This window comes from Tauraco erythrolophus, chromosome 6, assembly GCF_009769465.1.
Source record: "Tauraco erythrolophus isolate bTauEry1 chromosome 6, bTauEry1.pri, whole genome shotgun sequence".
Lineage (NCBI taxonomy): Eukaryota > Metazoa > Chordata > Aves > Musophagiformes > Musophagidae > Tauraco > Tauraco erythrolophus.
Window position 1 is genome coordinate 47,369,103 of NC_141470.1, and position 20,158 is coordinate 47,389,260.

A 20,158-nucleotide genomic window follows, 5' to 3' on the forward strand; every position below is an offset into this window, starting at 1 on the left:
GTCCAGCCATTTTGGAGAGCGTGGCCTTCATGTCACCAGAGTAACTCCCAGAAGGAACATGACACTGCCAACAAGACCAAGAAATGTTCCAGAAGAGATCCCCAAGGGCTGCTAAGACCCTAAGCCACAGGGTTTGGCACTCGCACCTCAGCATGCGTAGTCTCTGACCCACAGTTCCTTTTGTGTTAGCCTGGGAGCAGGAGAGTGGGTGCTGACAGTTTCTCTCTTGGCTTTGGGCGGGCCAGGGTACCTTTCAGCTGCACTTGCAGGATTTCACCACCATGTTGGAGAGCTGCTCCACTTTAGGGGTCCTCCCAACATAGTACAAGATAGTGAGCGGCTCCAGGTCCTGGGGGACACAGCAAGGTGAAGCGGATGCCTCAGGGTTCAGCGTGTTGTATAAGCCCAGCACCTGCAGAAACAAAGTAAATGTGGTGAGAAAGTCAGGAATACGTTTACGTTGGTTGAGAACAGGAAGGGACTGCAAACCCAACAGGTCTCTAGGTGTTTGGACTATGCTCATCAGAAGGTATTTCCCTGAGGTGAGCAATACTCCCCTCTCACTTCCTGATCATGGACTGCTTCTAAAGGGTCTCACCTGCCCTGCCCTTCTTAAGACTTTTTAATTGTAGTAGCCTTGTTCTGTGGCTGATGCCTAAGGGTTGAAGGAGTGCCAAGCAGTTGCCTCCTTTCTTCTCTAATTTGGTATAGTGGATAGTCTCACAATTTTTGCTTTTAACAAGGCTGGATGTAACCAGCCTGGGGCCATGTTGTCTCGGGTTCCATTAAGGAAACCAGAAGAAAGAACATGAGTGCTGCTTATTTCAACCAATATCTATAGATAGCACTGGATGGATGCCAGTTCTCTCCAGTATCAACAATTCCCTCTCAGCTTTGAACTGTCTGATGCTTTCTTTCTCCCTTCACTCCATCCTCCAAGTTATTACACTATCATGCTGGAGCCAGGAGAGTGTCCTGTGGGACTCCACTGGATTCTTCCTCCCAGCTGGCCCCAGCCCATAGATGACTGTACACTTCAGCCATGTAACCACTACAGAACAGTTGCCATGTTTCTTGCCAGAGGTGGCCGCTTCTCAGCAGTAAGCAACTTCTTGAGTTGTGGGGGCCAAAACATGATCTCACCTGCACTACTGTGGTCTCATTAGGGCTTATCTGGTATAAACAACAGGGTCTGGCACATTGTCTTTTAACTTCTTTACAGTCTTCGGGGATAAGAGGTGCTAAGGAAACATCCTGTTCTACCATCCAGATCCATGTAATCCGAGTCGTTCTGGTAAAAGCTCTCTGGGATACTGAGCAAAGTACCCTGGTCTATATCACAGGGGTACCACATGCTCTGGGGCTGCTCTTCTCAAGACAGACAGTAGGTTAAACAGACTGGTGAGAAATCTGCTTTTCACCATGTTTTTGCTAGGTGGTGCTGGCAAGCTGTCAGCAGCTATATTGTTCTAAAGGTTTCTTGGATCACTCAGCTGACCTTAACGCTTGATAGTTTCCTTTCTTGCTCAAGAAAAGAACATTGGGAACCACTCTAAAATATCCTTTCTCTCACACTGATTCAGTCCAGTTATCTACTAGAGAGTTTCTCAGGACAACCAGATGGTAAAGCTACATGCCCATTACCCTTTCAAAGCTGTTCATTCCCTTGCTTTGTCTTGTGCTTAATGCCCAGCATCTGTTCACTCCTTCATTCCCACAGATTGACTGTTCCCACTGGTATTAGTCCTTGAGCTTCAGTGAGCCCTGCTGCTGTACAGACTCTCAAGCTGTCAAGAAAATGTTAGCATCTTTTCTGCAATATCATCTTTACCTAGTCATCTACTCATCAGCCGAATCTGCTTTTTCCAGGTTTTAGGAAACCTGAAGCTAAGTTGCTAGTGAGCTGTTGCACTGCCAGGATTGCCACCTTTTCTCTTCTGTGGACAGAAGGGACAGGATTTTCCTCTGGCTTTTCCTGTTTCAGTGATGACTGCCTGCTCCTTAGTCTGTCTTCTCCCCTTGGTACTTCTCCTGTGCCTGTGCTTTTATATTGCTTTCATTTTCTTCCACTCTAGACAGTAGCCAGGCTCAGGTGGTATTCTTCCCAAAGACTGCCTAGTGTACTCATGTTAAACAGAGGTTATGCATAAGTTACCTAAAGACATTTGCTTTCTGCCAGTTTTTACTCATGAATCTCACTGCCTGGTAGGTTCCTCCCTGCCATAGGTCAGGTGGGATTTATACAGCTGGAAAGGATGCCTGTACAGAAAGGAGAGCTTACTGCATGGCTTCTGGACATGGACACGGATTTCCCTTCACTTTTGGGCTACAGCACAACATTTCTGCAGACAACCTGGCACATAGAAAAATCCTCTGTCCAGTGCAAACTGCAGGAGAAATTTAGGTGGAAGATAATTACTAGAGTTGACATTTGATGTGAACAATTCAGTTAATACTTTGGCCATTACCAAGTAAGTACCCTAAAACCATCAGTTCTGCTGTTTCACATCTTATCCAAGAGACAGCAGCATCCTCCTCCTCAGCATTTGGCTGGAAGCATGGACTCAGTATTGACTCCAAGGAAGCAAATTTTCCCTGCTGAACCTCCTAGGCTCTTTTCCGCAGTTTCCTTGGACAGTTTTTTACAAGTGTGGATCTGAACTGCTTTTGCTGCTTTGAAGAGACTGGATATGATCAGACTTATGGGGGAAAGGGGGAGTCACAGCCACAAGCCCTGACAGGATAATATACTGGATATACCGTGCTGTGAGTGGTGTCTGCGCTGCGAAGGTATGGGCAAGGACCCGAACAGAAGTTGGCAAAGTAGCCCTTAGGCTCGTGGACCCATTTCCAGCCAAGGTCCTGTCGGAAGTCGATGTACAGAGAACGCACGCAGCAGTTCTCCTCCAGGTTCCTGAAACACAGTATCGAAACACAGGGAATCTAAATAGCAGCCTTATATGCGATGGCGTGATGCAGCTTCCTGAGCAGAAGGAGTAGTACCAGCAGTGCCCAGTGGGATGTGGTGTTTGCCTGTGCCAAGTGCAGAGGAGCAGCGCAGGCAAGCAGTGGTGGGCCGCTCAGCAACCTGGCGCTGTTCATGCCTGCCAGCAGGCAGCTTGGCCACTGGCCCAGGGAGGCAGCACCCAGCTGCTCTCCAGCACCTGGAGCTAGCAGGGGGCTGCTGCAGGTACCTGCCTAGGCTGTGCTCCAGGAAGCTGCTTACAAGTCTCCCTCTAGCGAGTGGCTCAGCCAGAAGCACATAGTGACTCAGCTGAGCTGGCCAGTGTCCCCTTCTTGGACACCACGAGGAGCAGCTGGCTGAGCTGTGCTCCTTATGTGGCCCCTGTGGCACCATGGTGACCAACAACTCCCTTGGAGGGCTCTGCCTTTCCCGATGGCACGGAGTCTTGCCAGGCTTGCCCACCTCAGGCATGGGACCTGGTCACTGCAGGCAGGATTCTCCCTTACCGAAAGCAGTAGTTGGTGTCCAGGGCCCGTTTCTTTCTCTGGCCTCCCAATGCTGGACTCTCCAGCCGATGTGGGGGTAACATCATCAAGATGAGATGGGGATTATGCAAATCTTTCTGCTTCTTCAGGCGTCCCAAGTCCCCACGACCATAGTCATCCTCACTGTCAATGCCTTCAGAGAAAAACAGGATTCACAAAGAAGAAGTCAGTGTGGAAGTGGAGGATGTAACAAGACTTTTCAGTTAGTTAACACTCTCATTCCTGCCTAACCTAAGCCAGGGTGAAAGGGATTCAGGCACCACGTCCACTTACTCTGAGACTTCTTCACTCACAGGGACCCCTTTACACATGGTGAATCTGACTGCCACAGGCCTAAAATAGAGGCTTACAGGCCACCTGTTTTACCATTTTCAAACTGCTGGTGGGGCCATTAATCCATCCCACTCACTCCTGGCTTCCGTCCCAGGACAGGCAGGAAGATGAATGGTTTAAAGAAGATGTCAGATCATTGGCACTCCGCAGAACGGCCTCAGAAATGGAGCCTGTGGGGGCCAGTGGCTGCAGCCCAGGGCTGCAAGCCAGGAGGTTCCTAGTTCTCAGGCCAGCCAAGCCACTGACTCTCTGGGCCACCTCACGCAGGATGCCTGACTTCCTTGTGTTTCAGTCACCCTAACTGGAAAGCAGAGCCTCTGTGGAAATCTGAGAAGGCATCAAGCTGAACTTCCCCGAGAGACACTGGAATTCAAAATTACTCCTTTCTGCAGACACTCATGCAAACCCACCCAGCCTGCACTTAACTTTCTTCCATCTCTAACCTATGTACAAAGTGGATATACCCATATAATCACCATGCAAACCCAGATGTATATGCTTTAAGACAAAGGTTACGCAATGTAAAATGCTCAAATATGCAAAACAAGACTTCATTTTTTCTCTAGATACTCCAGGCTTTCCCTTCCCCAACAGCCTCCCCTAACCCAGCTCTTTCTCACCTTTGAACTTGATCTCCAAGACCTCGTGCAAATTCTCCAAGATGTCCCCGTTGGGCTGAAAAGTATGGCAAGGACAGTGTATGCTAATTTCCAGGCCAAGGTTGGACTCTGCAAAGAAGATCAATCTGTGAGAAACAGTCTTCCTCAGCTGGGACAACTCCTGGCACAGGGAAGCTTCACTGAGGACATATACTGTGGTAACTCCTAGACTGTAGGTAGGTCTCAAAGCCAGGGATGGTATAAGAGTTGGGGAACAGAAGCTGCCCTGGAAAGGAGAACAGGAAGCAGAATCTTGTGGCTTCACCTGTGCCAAAAGCCTTGTTCTTGCTAGAGGGAGCTTCCGGGGCAGGTGAGAAGTGTGCTCCTGGTTATGTTTTTTAGGTTATCCAGCATCCAAGAGCATTCATAAGCTTCAAGGAGCTCCACTGGAAAACAAGTATTTTGAAGAGCAGGCTTGCAGTGTCTGTGTTAATCAGTTTTGCCATCCTCAGTACCTGTCTACTGTCTGGCTTCTGGTTAGTGTCTGAAGGAGAGATCTGAAAATGAATGAGTTGGATATGGACAAGTAATTTCACTGGAAGCACTTTTCTCAGCAGCTGCAACCTCCTGTTTTGTTGAACTGCTAGCGGTCTAAGTCACACAGACTTCCCAGAGGCAAGTCTATTTTCATAATAACTTCCTGGACCAGTCATGCTGTGTGGGCCTGACTAAGGGAACATAAGACTCTTATGAAAGCTCCTTTTTTATGTTGTGTCATGAATTAAAACATCTGGCTCCCCGGGGCATTGACAAGGTGCCTAGCACCTTTTTTCCTAAGCACTCTATACTCTGTGATGTCTGTCAGCTAGTGTGCCTGCCCAGAGCTCGCTGCAGTTCCAGCCCTGAACTCCAGCCATCAGGACACAACTCAGATTGCTTAAAAAAGGAGGAGCCTACAAGCTCACAGCTTACCCTTCCAGGGAGCGGCTGCTTGCCAGTACCTGCATTCCAGTTTTCAGTGGCACCTAGCTTCTGTCTGTGAGGCCAATCCAGCTGTGAGTCACAGTGCCTATGCTCCAGCTGTGAATGGGGTCAGTGTTCTTGCTGGGAGCTGCCCCGTAACTATCTGTTGGGCTGCCCAGTGGTGGCAGAGGCATGTTCTCTGTAGTACTAAAGCCTCCATCTGTCTAGGTGTGCCAGCCTCTGGTATTTCCTCACCTTTATACCTGCCAAGCTGTAAACAGCTAAAGAAACCAGGATCCTTGCTGGTTTGTTCTCTACTAGATTTGCTCTAGTCCACATGAAAATTAAACCAGAGCAATCCTCATTTCTATGTATTACAGATTATAGTTTAGACAAGCAGAGAGGTTTCCTCTGGCCTTAGAATCAAAAGAAGTTCCAGCATTTCTCAGTGAAAACAATTTCCTCCTCCAGAGGATGAATCCTCATTCTGACTCAGCCCACAGAGCTACGCAGCTGGGGACTCCAGGACAGAGCTAGCAATCTAGCAAACGTCACGCACTGAGGTAGCTCTCTAGGGGAAGGCCTGTTCTCAGACTGAAAGAAGCTGTCCTCTATGTGAGCCAAGCTCCTGCAAAAAAGGGGAGCAGAAGATACTCCTGTCAACATTGATCCACATTTCTATGGATGCCTTGACACCCGGTCCAGCTAAGACCCCTACCTCTGTGCAGAAGCCACTCACGCACAGTCTCGGTGACGTCGAAGGACAGCCACTCAGGGGAGCCCCGTGTCTGCACATTCCTGCCGCTGAGGTAGCGCTGCTTCGCTATGTGCTCATCCGGCCGAAGGATCTGCGTCAGAAGAAGTGGTAGAGAGAATCAGCCAGCGCTGCACGTAAGAAAGGGATAGCTTTGGGTCTTTTTAATTCCACAGCTTGCTAAAAACTAATTCAGAAGGTTGGTCCCGGCAAGTGAGACACCAGGAATACGCTGGCACAAGTGAGAAGGACATGCTTCACAACCAACCTGAACTCCAGACATCTACACAATGCTTATTTCTGTGTCCTAAGCAGCCCACCTCTCTCAATTCATCCTTGTTTTGGGCATGCTCCATGTAGTGGAGGATTTCCCTGCCCATGGCAGGGGGATTGGAACTAGATGATCTATGAGGTCCCTTCCAACCCTAACCATTCTATGATTCTATGATTCTATGCATCCAGAGGCAGAAGCACACAGCAATCAATCTAATGAGTGGTTTTGTTTCTGTATACACCTGTGGGATGCGGGTCTGGATTTCAGAGTCAAACCCGCAGTGGGCAATAGAGCATCTTGCCACAGGTGCCTTGCCCAGCAAGCCTATAGAGTCCTGCATTCTTCAAATTCTATGCAAATACACCAGGGCTGATCAGATTTGGAGACCTCTCCCCCTGCTCTGACATCTCTTCCTGCTTCCAGACAACCAACCACAGCCTACGCAAGGTCTTCCTTCCTGCAGGACCCCAGGTTCGCTCCACAGAGCACCGAACCTGTGGAGAAGCTCTGGAATTGCCTCCTTGTCAGTTGTGTCATCTGGTGGAGAATTGCTCTGACCTTTGAAGCTGAATTCCAGGAAGTCCTCAAGAGCTACTAGCCACAGAGTAATTTTAGCTGCACTCTTTACTGCAAAGTGGACAGACATGAGCCTGTGGAATGTGCCGCCTGGATGCTGAACTGTACTGTTAGCCTGGTGGTCCAGCCCAGCTTAAGACCACTTCCAAACCTGAACCAGACCGTATTCTGCCAGGGGAGTCCATGAGTTCAAACCAAACTCCAGATAAGTACCTGAATTAATGATGCCATGAATTGCACCTCTCAGGAGCTGCTGCTGAAGGGAACGTTGAAAGCAAGCATTATTTTTCCAGTAAATCAGTGACAAGACAGAGAGCTCCAGACATTGGATTAGCACCAACTGTACTGCGACAGTCAAAGGAACAAAACTGCCAAGGGAGCTCGGCATGCAGACGTGACAGAAGGGTCAGGGCTGCTCCCCTGGTGAGGGCTCCCATTCCAGCCCCTTTCTCAGTGCAGCAAAGAGCTTCAGTGAGCACCATGCCAGGGTGCCCAGAGCAGACAGCCAATGTGAGCGGGGAAAGGACAGCGCAACACTGTAGAAGGAAAGGTAGGTGACTGTATCACTGCATATGCTGGAAGAAGCCTGGGGTACAGCATGGGTTTTCTTCTCTCTCTTCTGTGGCCCTGCACATATCCATTGAGGCAACCATTAAGGAACCAAGCTATTCTGGGCTCAGGTACAGGGGAAGGTGAGAAGAATACTCACCTGGAAGAGCTCAATGCGCTGCTCGCTGCGTTTGGAGCTTGGGTTGGGCACACGCAGCACCCGAAACTCAGCCCGGAACAAGTTGGTGCTGTTCTTCTCTGCTGAGGACACATTAAAGCGGAACACGTTGGAGGTGACACCTTTTGGACAAATGCCAACTCATCTAGGAGGAAGAAAGATGGAAAGAGTGAGAACCGCAGGTCAGAGGGGCGGAATCTCAAATAAATAGTTTGAGAAAGAGCTTTCCAGCAGAGGCCTGTTATTGAAACATCTTGCCACCTGTGAAGCATGGCTAACTAGCTAAAGATAGCACAGGATGGATTCACTCAAATTTGGTCTACATAGCAACATTTTGCAAAATCGTGGCACTACTGCCACCATTATTTCAATGCTACAGAGAATCAGTAGAGATCAACCACCGTATTTTTAGTGTTATCTCTTCTAACTCTGCTCATCAGGAGCCTGCTGTATCCAAAATGACAACCCCAGCCAAGGTCATAGGGCAACCTCATTTGCAGCTAGTGGGGCCCATTGGCAGTAGCGATGATGGTGTGACTCTGCTCATGCTGGAGACATGAAGCCACATAGGAGGTGATCCCATTGCCATTGTATCTTAGTTTTACAAACCTTGACATTGTCTCCTAGAGTAAAAGCCAGCCAATTGTCCACAAAGCACAAGGTGTGGAAGGCTTTTTGGGGCAGTGACTATTCAGAGTGTACTGAAAGAACTGGGGTTTAAGATCAGTTCTCACTCATGATCTGGAGAAGGAATTCATGAATAGTACTAGATATGGAGTTCTTCAAGGACAGAGTAATAGTGTTGAGAGGCCTGTGGAGATCAGACACATGGGCAGGAAATAACACAGCAGCTCTCTGCTGTGATGTGTGCCTGCTGAACAGAAAACGCCATTTCACAGATGCCCTAAAAGAGAGTAGGTAAAAGCTATGAAGTCAAAAACGGCAGTCCTCAAGAGAAAACAACCCTCTCTTCATTGGGACCATTTTGGTCCCATGGAAAACGCCTTTGTTGTCCCTGTTGTTCCTCTCCTATTGACCTCTATTGGCCTTCAATAGCATCATTAAGGCTTCCGGCAGACAAGACACAGCAGCAGCTCCTGCTCTATGCCCACATGCGGTTTGTTTGCAGCCCTACAGAGCCTCTGATATGAACTCTGACCGTTGTCCGGTGCAAGACAGGGCTCTCATGTCAGCTGATATTTAAGTTGTTTTTAAACCAAAAAAAAGAAACGGAAGAGAACTATCGCCTGTTCCCAGCCGCAGTTCCAGCCTGTGACAAACAGGCTATAAGCCATAGTTGAAGCAACCTTCAAATTAGATTTCTGGCATCCGCCCCTCTCTTTACACCACCACCACTATCTCCCCAGGGAAACAGCTTCTGAAGATGGTGTAGGAGACTAACATGGAAGAACTGTTACCATCTAACACCAAGGGTAACTCGTGACCCCCAGAACAAAGAACTGTTTGCTCAGAAGGGTGTGGACAATGCAGGAGACAAAAAACTCGATAAGGGGACAAGAGGTGAACATTCCCTGAGGTTTTCCAAGGAATGTCTCAAACACTCAGAAGGTGCAAAAAACCCTGAAGGGAAACTCTCTGAGCTCAGCCCTGAGACTAAGCTGCCACCTGGGCAGAGGGGAGTCCATAGTGAACAGGCAGACATAAGAGGGAGAGGCAAGTGCCATTGGATGGGAAAACTGGACGAGCTTCTGGACGAACACAACTACACATCAGAGACTCCCGTTGGCTGGACCAACGCTGGAACCTGGACCGGTGATGTATCTCTTTTCCTCTCTCCCCTTCGCTTCTTCTTCTTTTCTCTTCCCTTTTATTCCTTTTTTCTCTAGTAAGTAACGCAAGGTATAAAACCCCACACGTGGTGAGCAATAAGTATTTCTGCTATCCATTTATTTACCAATGAGCATAACTATGGAATAAATGTTTTTGTTTACCCACGGACCTCAAGTGCGTTCCCACCTTAATCCACACAGAAGGGATCAGGGAGTCTAAGCCACCTCTCCCTCCTTCCTGCTACTGTATCTGTGGACCCTTAATTGGCATGTGAAATGGCCACGGACAGGTATTTGGGATGTGACATTTTAAATTAGCGTCAAGGACAGGATCCCCTTGTGTTGGAAGGTCCATAAGGGGGGTACCAGCCCTGCACCTAGGGAGAGCTGGGAAGTGATCTCTCAGCAGTAAGCCAAGAGAGATCCAAGCAGTGGTGAGCCATGGTTGCCCAGGAAATGCCAGCGCTTGACCGTGCCCCTGTTACTGAAGGAATATAAGGCATACCCTTCCCCACTGGGAATGACCTGGGCTCATAATAATTGGCATAATCCAGAAGCAGTAGCAGAATTACCACACTTGCTAAAGAGAACAGACTGCAGCCAAGAAAGGGAAAAGCCACAGTGTGTGCTGTGTTAGGAGCAGCACTAGTGGCGGCTCAGAAGGAGAGGAACTTGATTCAACCAACTAATGATGAAATGGTTAAATCCCTGCAAGAGCAAGATTCCTCCTTGCAAGAACAAATAAAAGCCCTGCAGATTCAGCTACCCACTGAACTAGTACCACTCAGTGACTCCACGTGGCTCTGTCAGACATGTTGGATCAAGAAAAAACTTATGGTCCAATTAGAGGAAGGGAGACAAGGATCTCTTGATTGGTCTGATCTTGGTTCTGTTCCGGATAGTGAACTGGGATTTACAAGCTTGGCACAGTTGGACGAAAAACAAAATTAAAATCTTGGTACCCAATTAAGGAATCGAGTAGTAGAGTAGCTGAGAAATATTTTACCCTGAGAATAAGGAGGCAGCAGTGAGGCCCCTGATTAAAACCGAAACAACCGATAACAGCCAAGCGGAGGCCACTCTGCAAACCACCTGAACAGTACCTTACTCAAAGATTCAGGAAAAGTGTAGTAGGCTAGCTCAGGAGACGGAGACAGAATAGTATGGAGACTTTCTGGGCAGAGATCGAGTCCTGCTCTCAGAAGAGAAAGCACAAGGGTATTAGGGGCCTGGTGTATTTTAATTACTGATGATCAAAGGGAGCCGTGGTCGTTAACTAAACGAGCTGCCTGTTGGGCTGGGGGTCTGGACTCCTTGGAGAGGGGCGATCCAGTATGTATCGAGACCCTGACTATAAACCATTTCACAGAATCACAGAATGTTAGAGATTGGAAGGGACCTCAAAGGATCTAGTCCAATCCCCCTGCCGGAGCAGGGCCACCTAGATTAGATCACACAAGAATGCATCCAGGTGGGTTTTGAACATCTCCAGAGAAGGAGACTCCACAACCTCTCTGGACAGCCTGTTCCAGTGTTCTGTTGACCTAGAGTTTACAAAGGCTGGCCTGCCTCCAATTGACAGGCACCTAGTTCCCCAACAACCTTCCCCAATGTTGCTAAATGCAAACCCTGACAGAAGGACTCCCCTGATCTGAGGTCTCCCCGTCTTGCTGAAACTGTACACAGTACAACTGCAGGACCAGTTAAGGGACATGCTGGCCCAAAGAAGGGGGAGGTGGAGCCAACAAGGAGGGAACTGACCTGGGAGGAGGTGCTCCAGGACCTGGTAAATTATGGTAGGAGAATGGGTCTCACTGGGGGAACTACAAAATCAAAAACTGCCCTACTGCCAGAGAGCTGAATAGTGGGAAAATCGAGCCCCTCCCGAGAGCCTCCGGGGCAAAGAGAAATCTTTTGTGGGATGAAGGAATTGAGAAGGAATTCCCCGAGACTTAATTAACAGAATGACCACAATGGCCTTGGAAAAGCTTATCCGATTGCGGAGACGTGGAAAGCTTATCCGATTGTGGAGACGTAAGAGGAAAGCGCCTCACAAAAGTGAACCACTTGAGCAGGAGAGCACAAGGGCAGAGCCCAATCTGCTACCCAAGGAAGACTTAATCAACCTGAGGGTCGGAAACGAGATGCACTGTCCTCAGTAAGTGAGCCGGGGGACAGCCAGTGGGTACACTTAAGGAGGCTCACTGAAACTGTTAAGGGGGATTTGCTTATCACCTTCCCTTTTGGCCCCTTTAAAACCCCAGGGTTTTTATGTTTTTTTTTTTTTTAAAAAAAAACATAGAACATGTGTTGGAACACAGATTGGTGTATACAAATCCCTGACAAACCAGGGGAAATTCACCTTATTAACCTCACTAGATATGAATGGGCCTGCTGTTTAAAATGGCTATTAACCCCACCCATCCTTTGTCTTCTACTTCTGACCTCCCTGATGGGACCACCATTCAGTGGGAAATTGACATTGAAACCTGTATGCATAACCAGGTTAAACTTCCTAATGGGAAAACCCTATGTTGGGGCAGACAATGGCATTGGAGCGTTGCCCAGAACATGATGGGAGAATCCCTGTTGAACTGTTCTTGAATATTAAACTGCTCTACAGGAGCAGGTAACCTGCTTGAAACTTGGTACATTCCAGAATTGAAGACATGCATTCATTCGGGATATGTGCATTTGTTGGGATTCTCCTAATTACGGTTATCGGAACCAGGATGACTGATGTAATGGCTCCTTTAAAGATCCCCAAACAGCACTCTCCTGTGGCATTCCAATCACGCATGGCCCAGAGCTCTGGAAAGCAACAGGAACACCTTGAGATGACCCATATGACGCGATATGCTTTCGGGGAGATAAATCTACAAGTTCAACAAGTGTCGAAGATGACTCTGCAAAACTGATTAGCTTTGGATGTGTTATTATTAAAAGAACATGGAGTATATGGAATGTTAAATTTAACTGAAGGGCAATGTTGTATCATCATACATAATGCTTCCACCTCTATAGCAGAAGTACATGCAAAGATGAAGGAAGTCGCCAACAAGACTGGAGAATTGTTCCAAGCAATTCAGCTGGCAGACTGGTTTGATGGACTTAGCGCTGGATCATGGATTACCTCCCTGCTTGGCCTTATGATACTGTGTGGATTCTTGTTTTAGTAATAGGACGTGCTGTGGTTAGATGTATGATCTCCTGCCTAATATCCTCTTCTCTCTCTCTTTCTTCCTCTATCCACTACGTACAGATCACAACAGTCAAAGATGATCTTGGAGTGTCTGAGCCCGGGAGTGGTGTAGGAGACCAACATGGAAGAACCGTTACCATCTAACACCAAGGGTAACTCGTGACCCCCAGAACAAAGAACTGTTTGCTCAGAAAGGTGTGGACAATGCAGGTGACGAAATTCCCTGAGGCTTTCCAAGGAATGTCTCAAACACTCAGAAGGTGCAAAAAACCCTGAAAGGACACTCTCTGAGCTCAGCCCTGAGACTAAGCTGCCACCTGGGCAGAGGAGAGTCCATAGTGAACAGGCAGACCTAAGAGGGGAGGCAAGTGCCACTGGATCAGAAAACTTCTGAACGAACTTCTGGACGAGCACTCCTACACATCAGAGACCCCCATTGGCTGGACCAATGCTGGAACCTGGACGGGTGATGTATCTCTTTGTCTCTCTCTCTCCCTCCCCTCTTTCTTCTTCTTTTCTCTTCCCTTTTATTCTTTTCTCTAGTAAGTAACTCAAGGTGTAAAACCCCACACGTGGTGAGCAATAAGTATTTCTGCTATCCATTTATTTACCGATGAGCCTAACTATGGTATGTTTTTGTTTACCCATGGACCTTGAGTGCGTTCTCACCTTAATCCACACAGAGGGGATCAGGGAGTCTAAGTCACCTCTCCCTCCTTCCTGCCACTGTATCTGTGGACCTTATTGGGATGCAGCATTGTCACAGGCAGGTTCTTAGAATGTGACAGATGGTGTAGTGTGAAACAGTGCCTGAGTGCAGAGGTTCATCTTCTATGCCAAATTCTGCTTTGACCAACACTGATGCACTTCCAGGGTTATCTCTATGAAGATGAAGGTTTTCCTCTTGTGCTACACTCAGATGCAGCAAGCAGGAGCCTGACAGTTTACGAGGATGTGCTCTCAAGAGTGCTGAAGTTTACTCATTAAGCTAATGACCAGATGCTCAGATCGGGATTTAATTAGAGGACTTTTTTATCATTTGTACTACTGAATGGAACAGCTTTCCCATACAGGAAAGTCTCTGGCTGTTATTAAGAGATAGTAGCAGATATTGAGGAGACCAGACCCCATTGCAGCCATGAGCTGGTATGCTCAGCCCAACAACCCTGCAGGGAAGAGTACGCTGAGCCTCACACTGGATACCCTCTGTGGGGACTCCACCACTGTGGCCAGTTCCAGGGTTTATGTCACAGGGAAGCACAGCAGAAAACCCCAGCTCTGATCTCATTAAACGCCCAAAGGCATCTTCCTAGCTGAAGTCTAACACTGATAACTGTTCTGTGTCCTAGAACAGGGCAGATACTGTGTTTTAATACCCCCTTAAGCTGTTTTGCACTCCTAGCCCTATTAATAGTGACGTTAACAGCCTCCCCTTCCATTTCACACCTGGCTCCCTGTCCACAAGGGATGTCCCAGTAATCATCAGAAATGCCTTTCTAGATCAGACCAGTGGTCAGTCTAGCTCAGTATCTGTTTCCAACAGTGGTGCTTTATCTGAAAATCTAGAGGCTGAAGATCTGGTCCTACAGCACAGTGCAGATGAGAGACAAAATAATTTATTGTTTTTCATCTCCTTAAGATTTTTGGCTAAGTTAGGCAGCCGTGGTGGTAAGAGATTACTGTATCTACTGTATTTTGTCTGCTGTCCCCACATTGCCTTCTACTACTTACTTCAACAGCAAGGTGTTGGTCTTTGGACACCTTCCTAGTGGAAATAGTAAGAGCAATCTTCTCTTCCCTAAGAAGAAGTTTCATGTTCCCTTTGTACCCTGGGAACAAGCCCTCTGTGATGGGGAGATGGAGCTGTGATCTGTGTTTCACTCTGAACACTGTGAGGCTGGAGCCTGCTTCTCATAGCAGGGTGTCCAGGATACAGGTCTCACCCCCAGGAAGCTGACTGCTTTGGGGCAAAGTACTTTTTGCAAGAAGTCACAAAGGAGGCGAAGTGATTTTTCAGGAAACTTCGTCCAGTCTCAGCTCAGGTGTGTTAATTGCACTAGAATCTGGATGTGTCCACCTAGCAGCACGGAACAAAGCCTGGAGGCAATATTCCTCCAAGCTCTTCCAGTCCACAACACTCAGTGGCTGTAACCAAGCCTGAAAATAGGGAATCTGTGAGACCCTTTGCACCCATGTCAGGCTGTGTCTGACACGACAGGATGTATCCTCACAATTGGACGCCGCTGTTTATTACTGTGGAGCCCAGACAGCGCAGAGCTGTTGACTGCACAAACAATGACACCAGTAGCTTCTTAATGTGGACAATGTGATAAAAGGAGTACATTCTTTTGGGAGCTTCCCTCTTTCTACCATTGCTGCAAGCAAGGTTCAGATTCTCCACATGCTGCCGATCCTACACAGCTGCTGTTTCTGGCAAGCCCTAAGAAGGCTGATGGCTGTGTGGTTAGAGTTTGATGTCAAGGAAGGGCAGGCTGACTGTGAGCAGCTCTTGCCTCACTCCATATTATACCACTGGTACTTCAAGGTGTTTCATGCCAAAGCTGCATAACTTCGGAGAAAAAAATCGATCCTTCTGCAACTCTGCAGGCAGCAGGTTTGGAGGGAAGAGATGCTTGGCCCCAGTGACCCATGGCTTTAATTGCCTTATCTCTCAAGCTGGCTTGGAAAATGGCATCTGTTTTTTCTCAGGAAGGTAAGCAAAGCCATTTGCAGGATTGTTTCAGACACTCGCTGAGCTTGAGTCTAACCAAGTCAGTGCTTAAGGGGGTTTGGACCCCCATGAGTTTAAGGAGATCTCTGAAGTGACTGGCTGGTCAAGAGCAAGTTATTCTCTGAAACAAAGTCCCTTACAGTTCAGGCAATGTGCCTGAGAGACACAGCAGAAAGACCATTCCGTGAGTCACTGAACAGCTCAGAGTAGGGACAGGGAACCTGGTCCTGAATAGCCTTCCTTCCTAGAAGTATGGGGTTCTCCTCGCTACTATTTTTGCTCCTCAGCTCTCCTCACTTTTGGGCCTTAAGTCTTTGAGAAGGATGAGTTCTCTGAGCCAACAAGCCGCTTGACTAATAGTTTGGAGCTAGAACAGTTCGTGTGCATGTGCACGCGTTTCAGACTTGTCTGTATCATCCTTGCAGTTCCCTCAATGGAGCAGTCCTCCCCTTCCCCCCCAGAGGAGACTGGCTTTGGCTCAGAGCGTGCTCTGAGATCACCACCTGGCACAGTGACAGAGTCATGGGAAAGTTGAACATCAGCCACTTCTGAAGACACAGGGCCAAATGCAGCCATGGTGTAAGCGATGAAACTCCCCAGGTTTCAAAAGGAGCGTGTCTCTTGACACCACGGCCTGTCTGGAGCTAGTCTCTCTCAGTGTGACCCAATTCCAAAGTTGCCTCTTTCTCTGGGTAGTGGCATCTGCACTGCCCACTCCCAGGAATTCAATCTCGGTACTACTTGGTCTGTTGAACCCGCTGCTCAGCACCCTGCCTGTCCCCTACAGGGACATGCAACAGGTTCATTCATTGCCACAGGAATTTTCCCCAACCCACAGTCCCTTCACACTGCTCTTTCTCATGCACCACATGGTTTTCATTCCTCTTTCTCCCTCTCCTTTATCCAAATCCACCCCTCTGACTTCATTTGCCACTGTTGTGCTTTCCCAGTTTCCTTCTTCAAAACACACCAGTTCATCCTGTGGCTGTACTATTTTGCACAGACACTTGTTTCCCCATATATTTTTAGAATTTCACAAATGACACTTTAGTTGGTAAAAATGTTGAAATATGGGTAAGCTGCTACACCCTGTGCACTTTCTGTTCCTTGAGTCTTGCTGTCTCCTGAGCTAAGAGCTAATCATATAACCATATGGAGTGCAGTCTGCTAGAGATTAAGTGAAATTTGTTGCATTACCACATTGTAGCTCTTATTCCAGCTCATCATATGTCAAGATGAACATAAACCTGGCAGAGTAACTGCATTCTGAGGCTGCCTGCACCAAGTCACAGCTCCTCCCCAGAGCTGCTGGCGTTCAAACCGTGTCCCCGAGACTGCACTACATCAGAGGAGGACACCCTGGGTGGTGGTATGACTGCATGCCCACCAACATCTTCCAGTCCTAAGGAATCCTAAGCACAGACCAAAAGGATTGCTTGTGCCTGCATGTGCTCAGCATCTGCAATCTGCTTGGGGCTCGTGTCTGCTCAGTCTCTCTTTGCATCTGCATCTGCTCAGCTTCTGCACCTGAATCTGTCGTGTCCACATCTGGGCCTGTTCATCATCTGCTCCGCACCTGCTCCACATCTGTTGTGTTTCCTCAATGCCTATGTTCCCTTGGGGTTCCCTTCACATCACTGCCTGCTTTGCACCTGCTCAGCATCCCTGTTATCTTCCATGCGCTGTCTGAGCCCTCACGCTATCTGAGTAACACCTTCGACAGTGTCCTGCAGGCAGAAGTCTCCGGCAAGTGCCTCTCTCCACCTTCTCCACAGCCAGTGCGGGTGCTGCACAGACCAAACAGGTCGCCTGTACCTCTGCAGCAGCCGCTGGAGCTTCTGCAGGGAGGAGTCCTGCTACCTGCTCATCACCCAAACGAGACCTGCGCGTTCCCCTAGCCCCGGGCGCAGCATTCACCCCGGGACCCAAGCTGGCTCCTCTCCTGCTGCTTTCCCACCTCCCGTCTTCACCGCGCTCTTCCCCGCCTTCCCCCAGATGTCAGGGCTCTAGACGCAGCTTTGGCTCGCTGCTCCCGGCGGGGGCCCGGGCCGATGCTGCTCCTGGCTCCTGCACCCTACCGCCGCCGCTGCCAGCGCCCACCTCCTCCACCTGCGGCGGGGCCGCTCGCCGCCGAGCCCCGCGCCGTCCTGTCGGTGCTCCGAGCACTCGCCGCCCCGTGGCTCCCCCCTCCCCGGCCCGGAGCAGCGGTGCGCGCCCCTCGGCCTCCCTCGCCTCCGCATCCGAGCGCGGAGGCAGGCAGAGACGCGCCCCCCCGCCACGGCGGCCCCCTCCCGCCTCCGCGCTCCCGCCCCGCCGTGAACGCGGCTCCTCCCGCCGGGGCCCGGCGCCCCTCGGCCCAAGCCCGCCGCCCCTCCTCCGCGCCCGGGGTTCCGGGCAGGCTGCCCCGCGGGCGCGGCACCCCGGCCGGCACGGGGGTAGCCCAGCACTTACTGTGCTCGGGGAGGCCCTGGATCATGTCAAATTTATGGATCTCTTTGGCATAGTATTCGGACTCGGTGTTGTCCTGAGAGCAGCTCTCCTCCTTCTCCTCCTCCATCTCCTCCAGCAGCTCCCGGGTGCTGTTATAGAGGGCCAGGATCTGGTAGGGCACATGGGCCGGCCCCACGGTCTCCGGGGGGCTGGTGAGCCGCAGCTTGCTCAGGATCTGCCCCCGGATGGCTTCCACCCTCTTCTTCTTGATGTGGTCCAGGTCCAAGGTGGTGCAAGAGGACAGCGAGAGGCTCACGGTGGCGAAGCTCAGCAGCGAGAGCAGCACCAGAGCCCTTTGCACGTACATCTTCATGTGCGAGGGGGCGGCGGCGGAGGCCCCCGGGAGAGACCCCCGGGAGACAGCGAGCGGGCGCGGGGACCGGGCGGTGTGCTGGCGGCAGCCTCCCCAGATCCCGCAGGCTGAGGCTTGGCGAGGAGGTGCATGAACTCACTGCGCCGTGCGCGACTCAGGACTTCCAGGAAGAGCTGGCAGCGCTCCGCAAGGAGAAGCGGCAGGCGCCGTGCCTCGCCGCGCCGGGCTCCTTCCCCATGCGCCGCCCCGCGTCCCGCGGAGCCGGGGGCGCCCCGCCGCGCCGCGCCGCCGCACGTGTCAGCAGCCCGCGCCGCCCCGCCGCCGCGGGGGGGAGCGCGGCGCCCGCCCCTCTCGCTGCACCATTCATGCCCCTGCCGGGCCCCGCGCCCTACATCGCCCGGTGCCCGACCCCCGGCGGCCGGGAGCGCGGCACCGCGGCGCTCCTCGCCTAGCCGGGAGCAGCGCCGCCCAGCCGCCCGCGGGCTCCGCTACACGCCGTGCCCCGGCCGCGCACCGCACCGCACGGCCCGGCCCGCGCGACACCGCCCCTCCCGCGAACACTGCCTCTTCCTCGGCCCCGCCGCTGAAATTTTATACCTCCCTCCCATGACGTCCCCGGGACGGGGCTCGGGCGGGGGAGGGAGCTCCAAGCCCGGCCTTCGCCGGCAGCACCGCGCTAATGGCTTCAGCAGCCGCCACCGCCGCGCCCCCCCCCGCCCCGCCTCCGCCGCCGCCCCCCCGCGCGGCCGACGGCGCCGGGACCCTCGCTCCCCGGGGCCGGGCCCCTCCGCGCCGGGGCGGCCCCGCGCGCCCTCCGACGTGGCCGCCGCACCGCAGCCGCCGCGGCGCGCGGGGCGCCCCCTGCTGGCTCCGCCCGGGCAGCGGCGGGCGCGGGGCGGCGGCGGCGGCCGGGCCCTTCGCGGTGGTCTGCCGCGCGCGGGCGGGCGGCGCGAGGAGGCCCCTCCCGTTTCCAGCTGCGAAATCGCATTAAAAGCGGCTAAAAATACCCCGAATACTTTCCTGATGCGGTTTCTTTCCGCGGGAGGGAGAGAGGGAGGGGCTGGGCGGCCGGCGGGGGCTGGGCGCCACGCTGCGGGCCAGGGGCTGCGGCGGCCCCGGCGGGGCCCGGGCTGGCGACGGGGCTGGCGACGGGGCTGGCGACGGGGCTGGCGACGGGGCTGGCGACGGGGCTGGCGGGCCCTGCGATGCCCCGGGACCCGAGGGAAGGCAGCGGGCAGGCAGGGTGAAGCCCTGCGGCCCTGAAGGCGGGTGGCTATTGGAGAGCAGAGAAGTCTCCTGCCATGGCAGCTCTTGCTGAGGGGAAGGGGCCGCTTTGGGCACCCGCCACCCTCGAAGGGGGCCACAACCAAACGTGGGGGACAAAGCACCGGCCCAGCTGAGGTTGAGATCCATGACCCAGGGGTACGTGGGCTCCTCTCCTGGGGCATGCCGTGACCATGGCCACTCACCACACCAGCCTCCTTCCTCCTTGCTCCGGGCTGGGCCTGTGCCCGCTGCCCTGAAGCCAGAGGCTCCTGGCCGCTGGAGCAAGCGCCCTTCTCTTGCCCTCACCTGCACCCAGCCACAGCTACGCAGGGACTCCCCTCCTCACCACCCAGCCCTTCTCCTGAGGGCCCACAGAGAGGGGCCGAACACCCTCAGGCTGGCAAGGCACCCAGAGATCCGGGGCAGCATGGTGGCTTCATGCCTTCCTGACCCAGCACTGGCCGCTCTGCCAAAGAAGCCAGCGGCCTGGCTGTGCTGCTGGGAAGATGCGACAGGGACGGCTGCTGTGGGGCCGTGGGTGAGGTGGGAGCTGGACAGAGCTCCCTGTGGAAGCAAGTCCTGGGAGCTTTGTGCTCTGGGAGAGTGGGGCCTCAGGGGCATGTGGCCCTG

The 20,158-nt window shown here is 51.9% G+C and overlaps 1 protein-coding gene across 1 annotated transcript; it reads right to left on the reverse strand.

Annotated features, from left to right (window-relative positions):
• Window positions 1-253: 253 nt before the first annotated feature.
• TGFB3 (transforming growth factor beta 3) lies at window positions 254-18,625 on the reverse strand. Its single transcript, XM_086613402.1, has 7 exons — window positions 17,905-18,625; window positions 7,719-7,876; window positions 6,124-6,253; window positions 4,464-4,571; window positions 3,472-3,643; window positions 2,761-2,914; window positions 254-412 (listed from the first exon to the last, which is right to left on the reverse strand). Exons 1-7 carry the CDS (start codon window positions 18,260-18,262, stop codon window positions 254-256), a joined length of 1,239 nt encoding a protein of 412 aa, XP_086469528.1. The 5' UTR covers window positions 18,263-18,625.
• Between the last annotated feature and the right edge of the window lie 1,533 nt (window positions 18,626-20,158).

Bases quoted from the DNA above. Each gene is read 5' to 3' on its own strand.
- TGFB3 (XM_086613402.1), bottom strand. From the start codon at position 18,262: ATGAAGATGTACGTGCAAAGGGCTCTGGTGCTGCTCTCGCTGCTGAGC. The intron at 2,915-3,471 runs GTAAGGGAGAAT...ACTGTGTTTCAG, and splicing joins GACACCAACTACTGCTTTCG to GAACCTGGAGGAGAACTGCT. The intron at 413-2,760 runs GTATATCCAGTA...TTGTTTCTGCAG, and splicing joins CAGACACCACTCACAGCACG to GTGCTGGGCTTATACAACAC.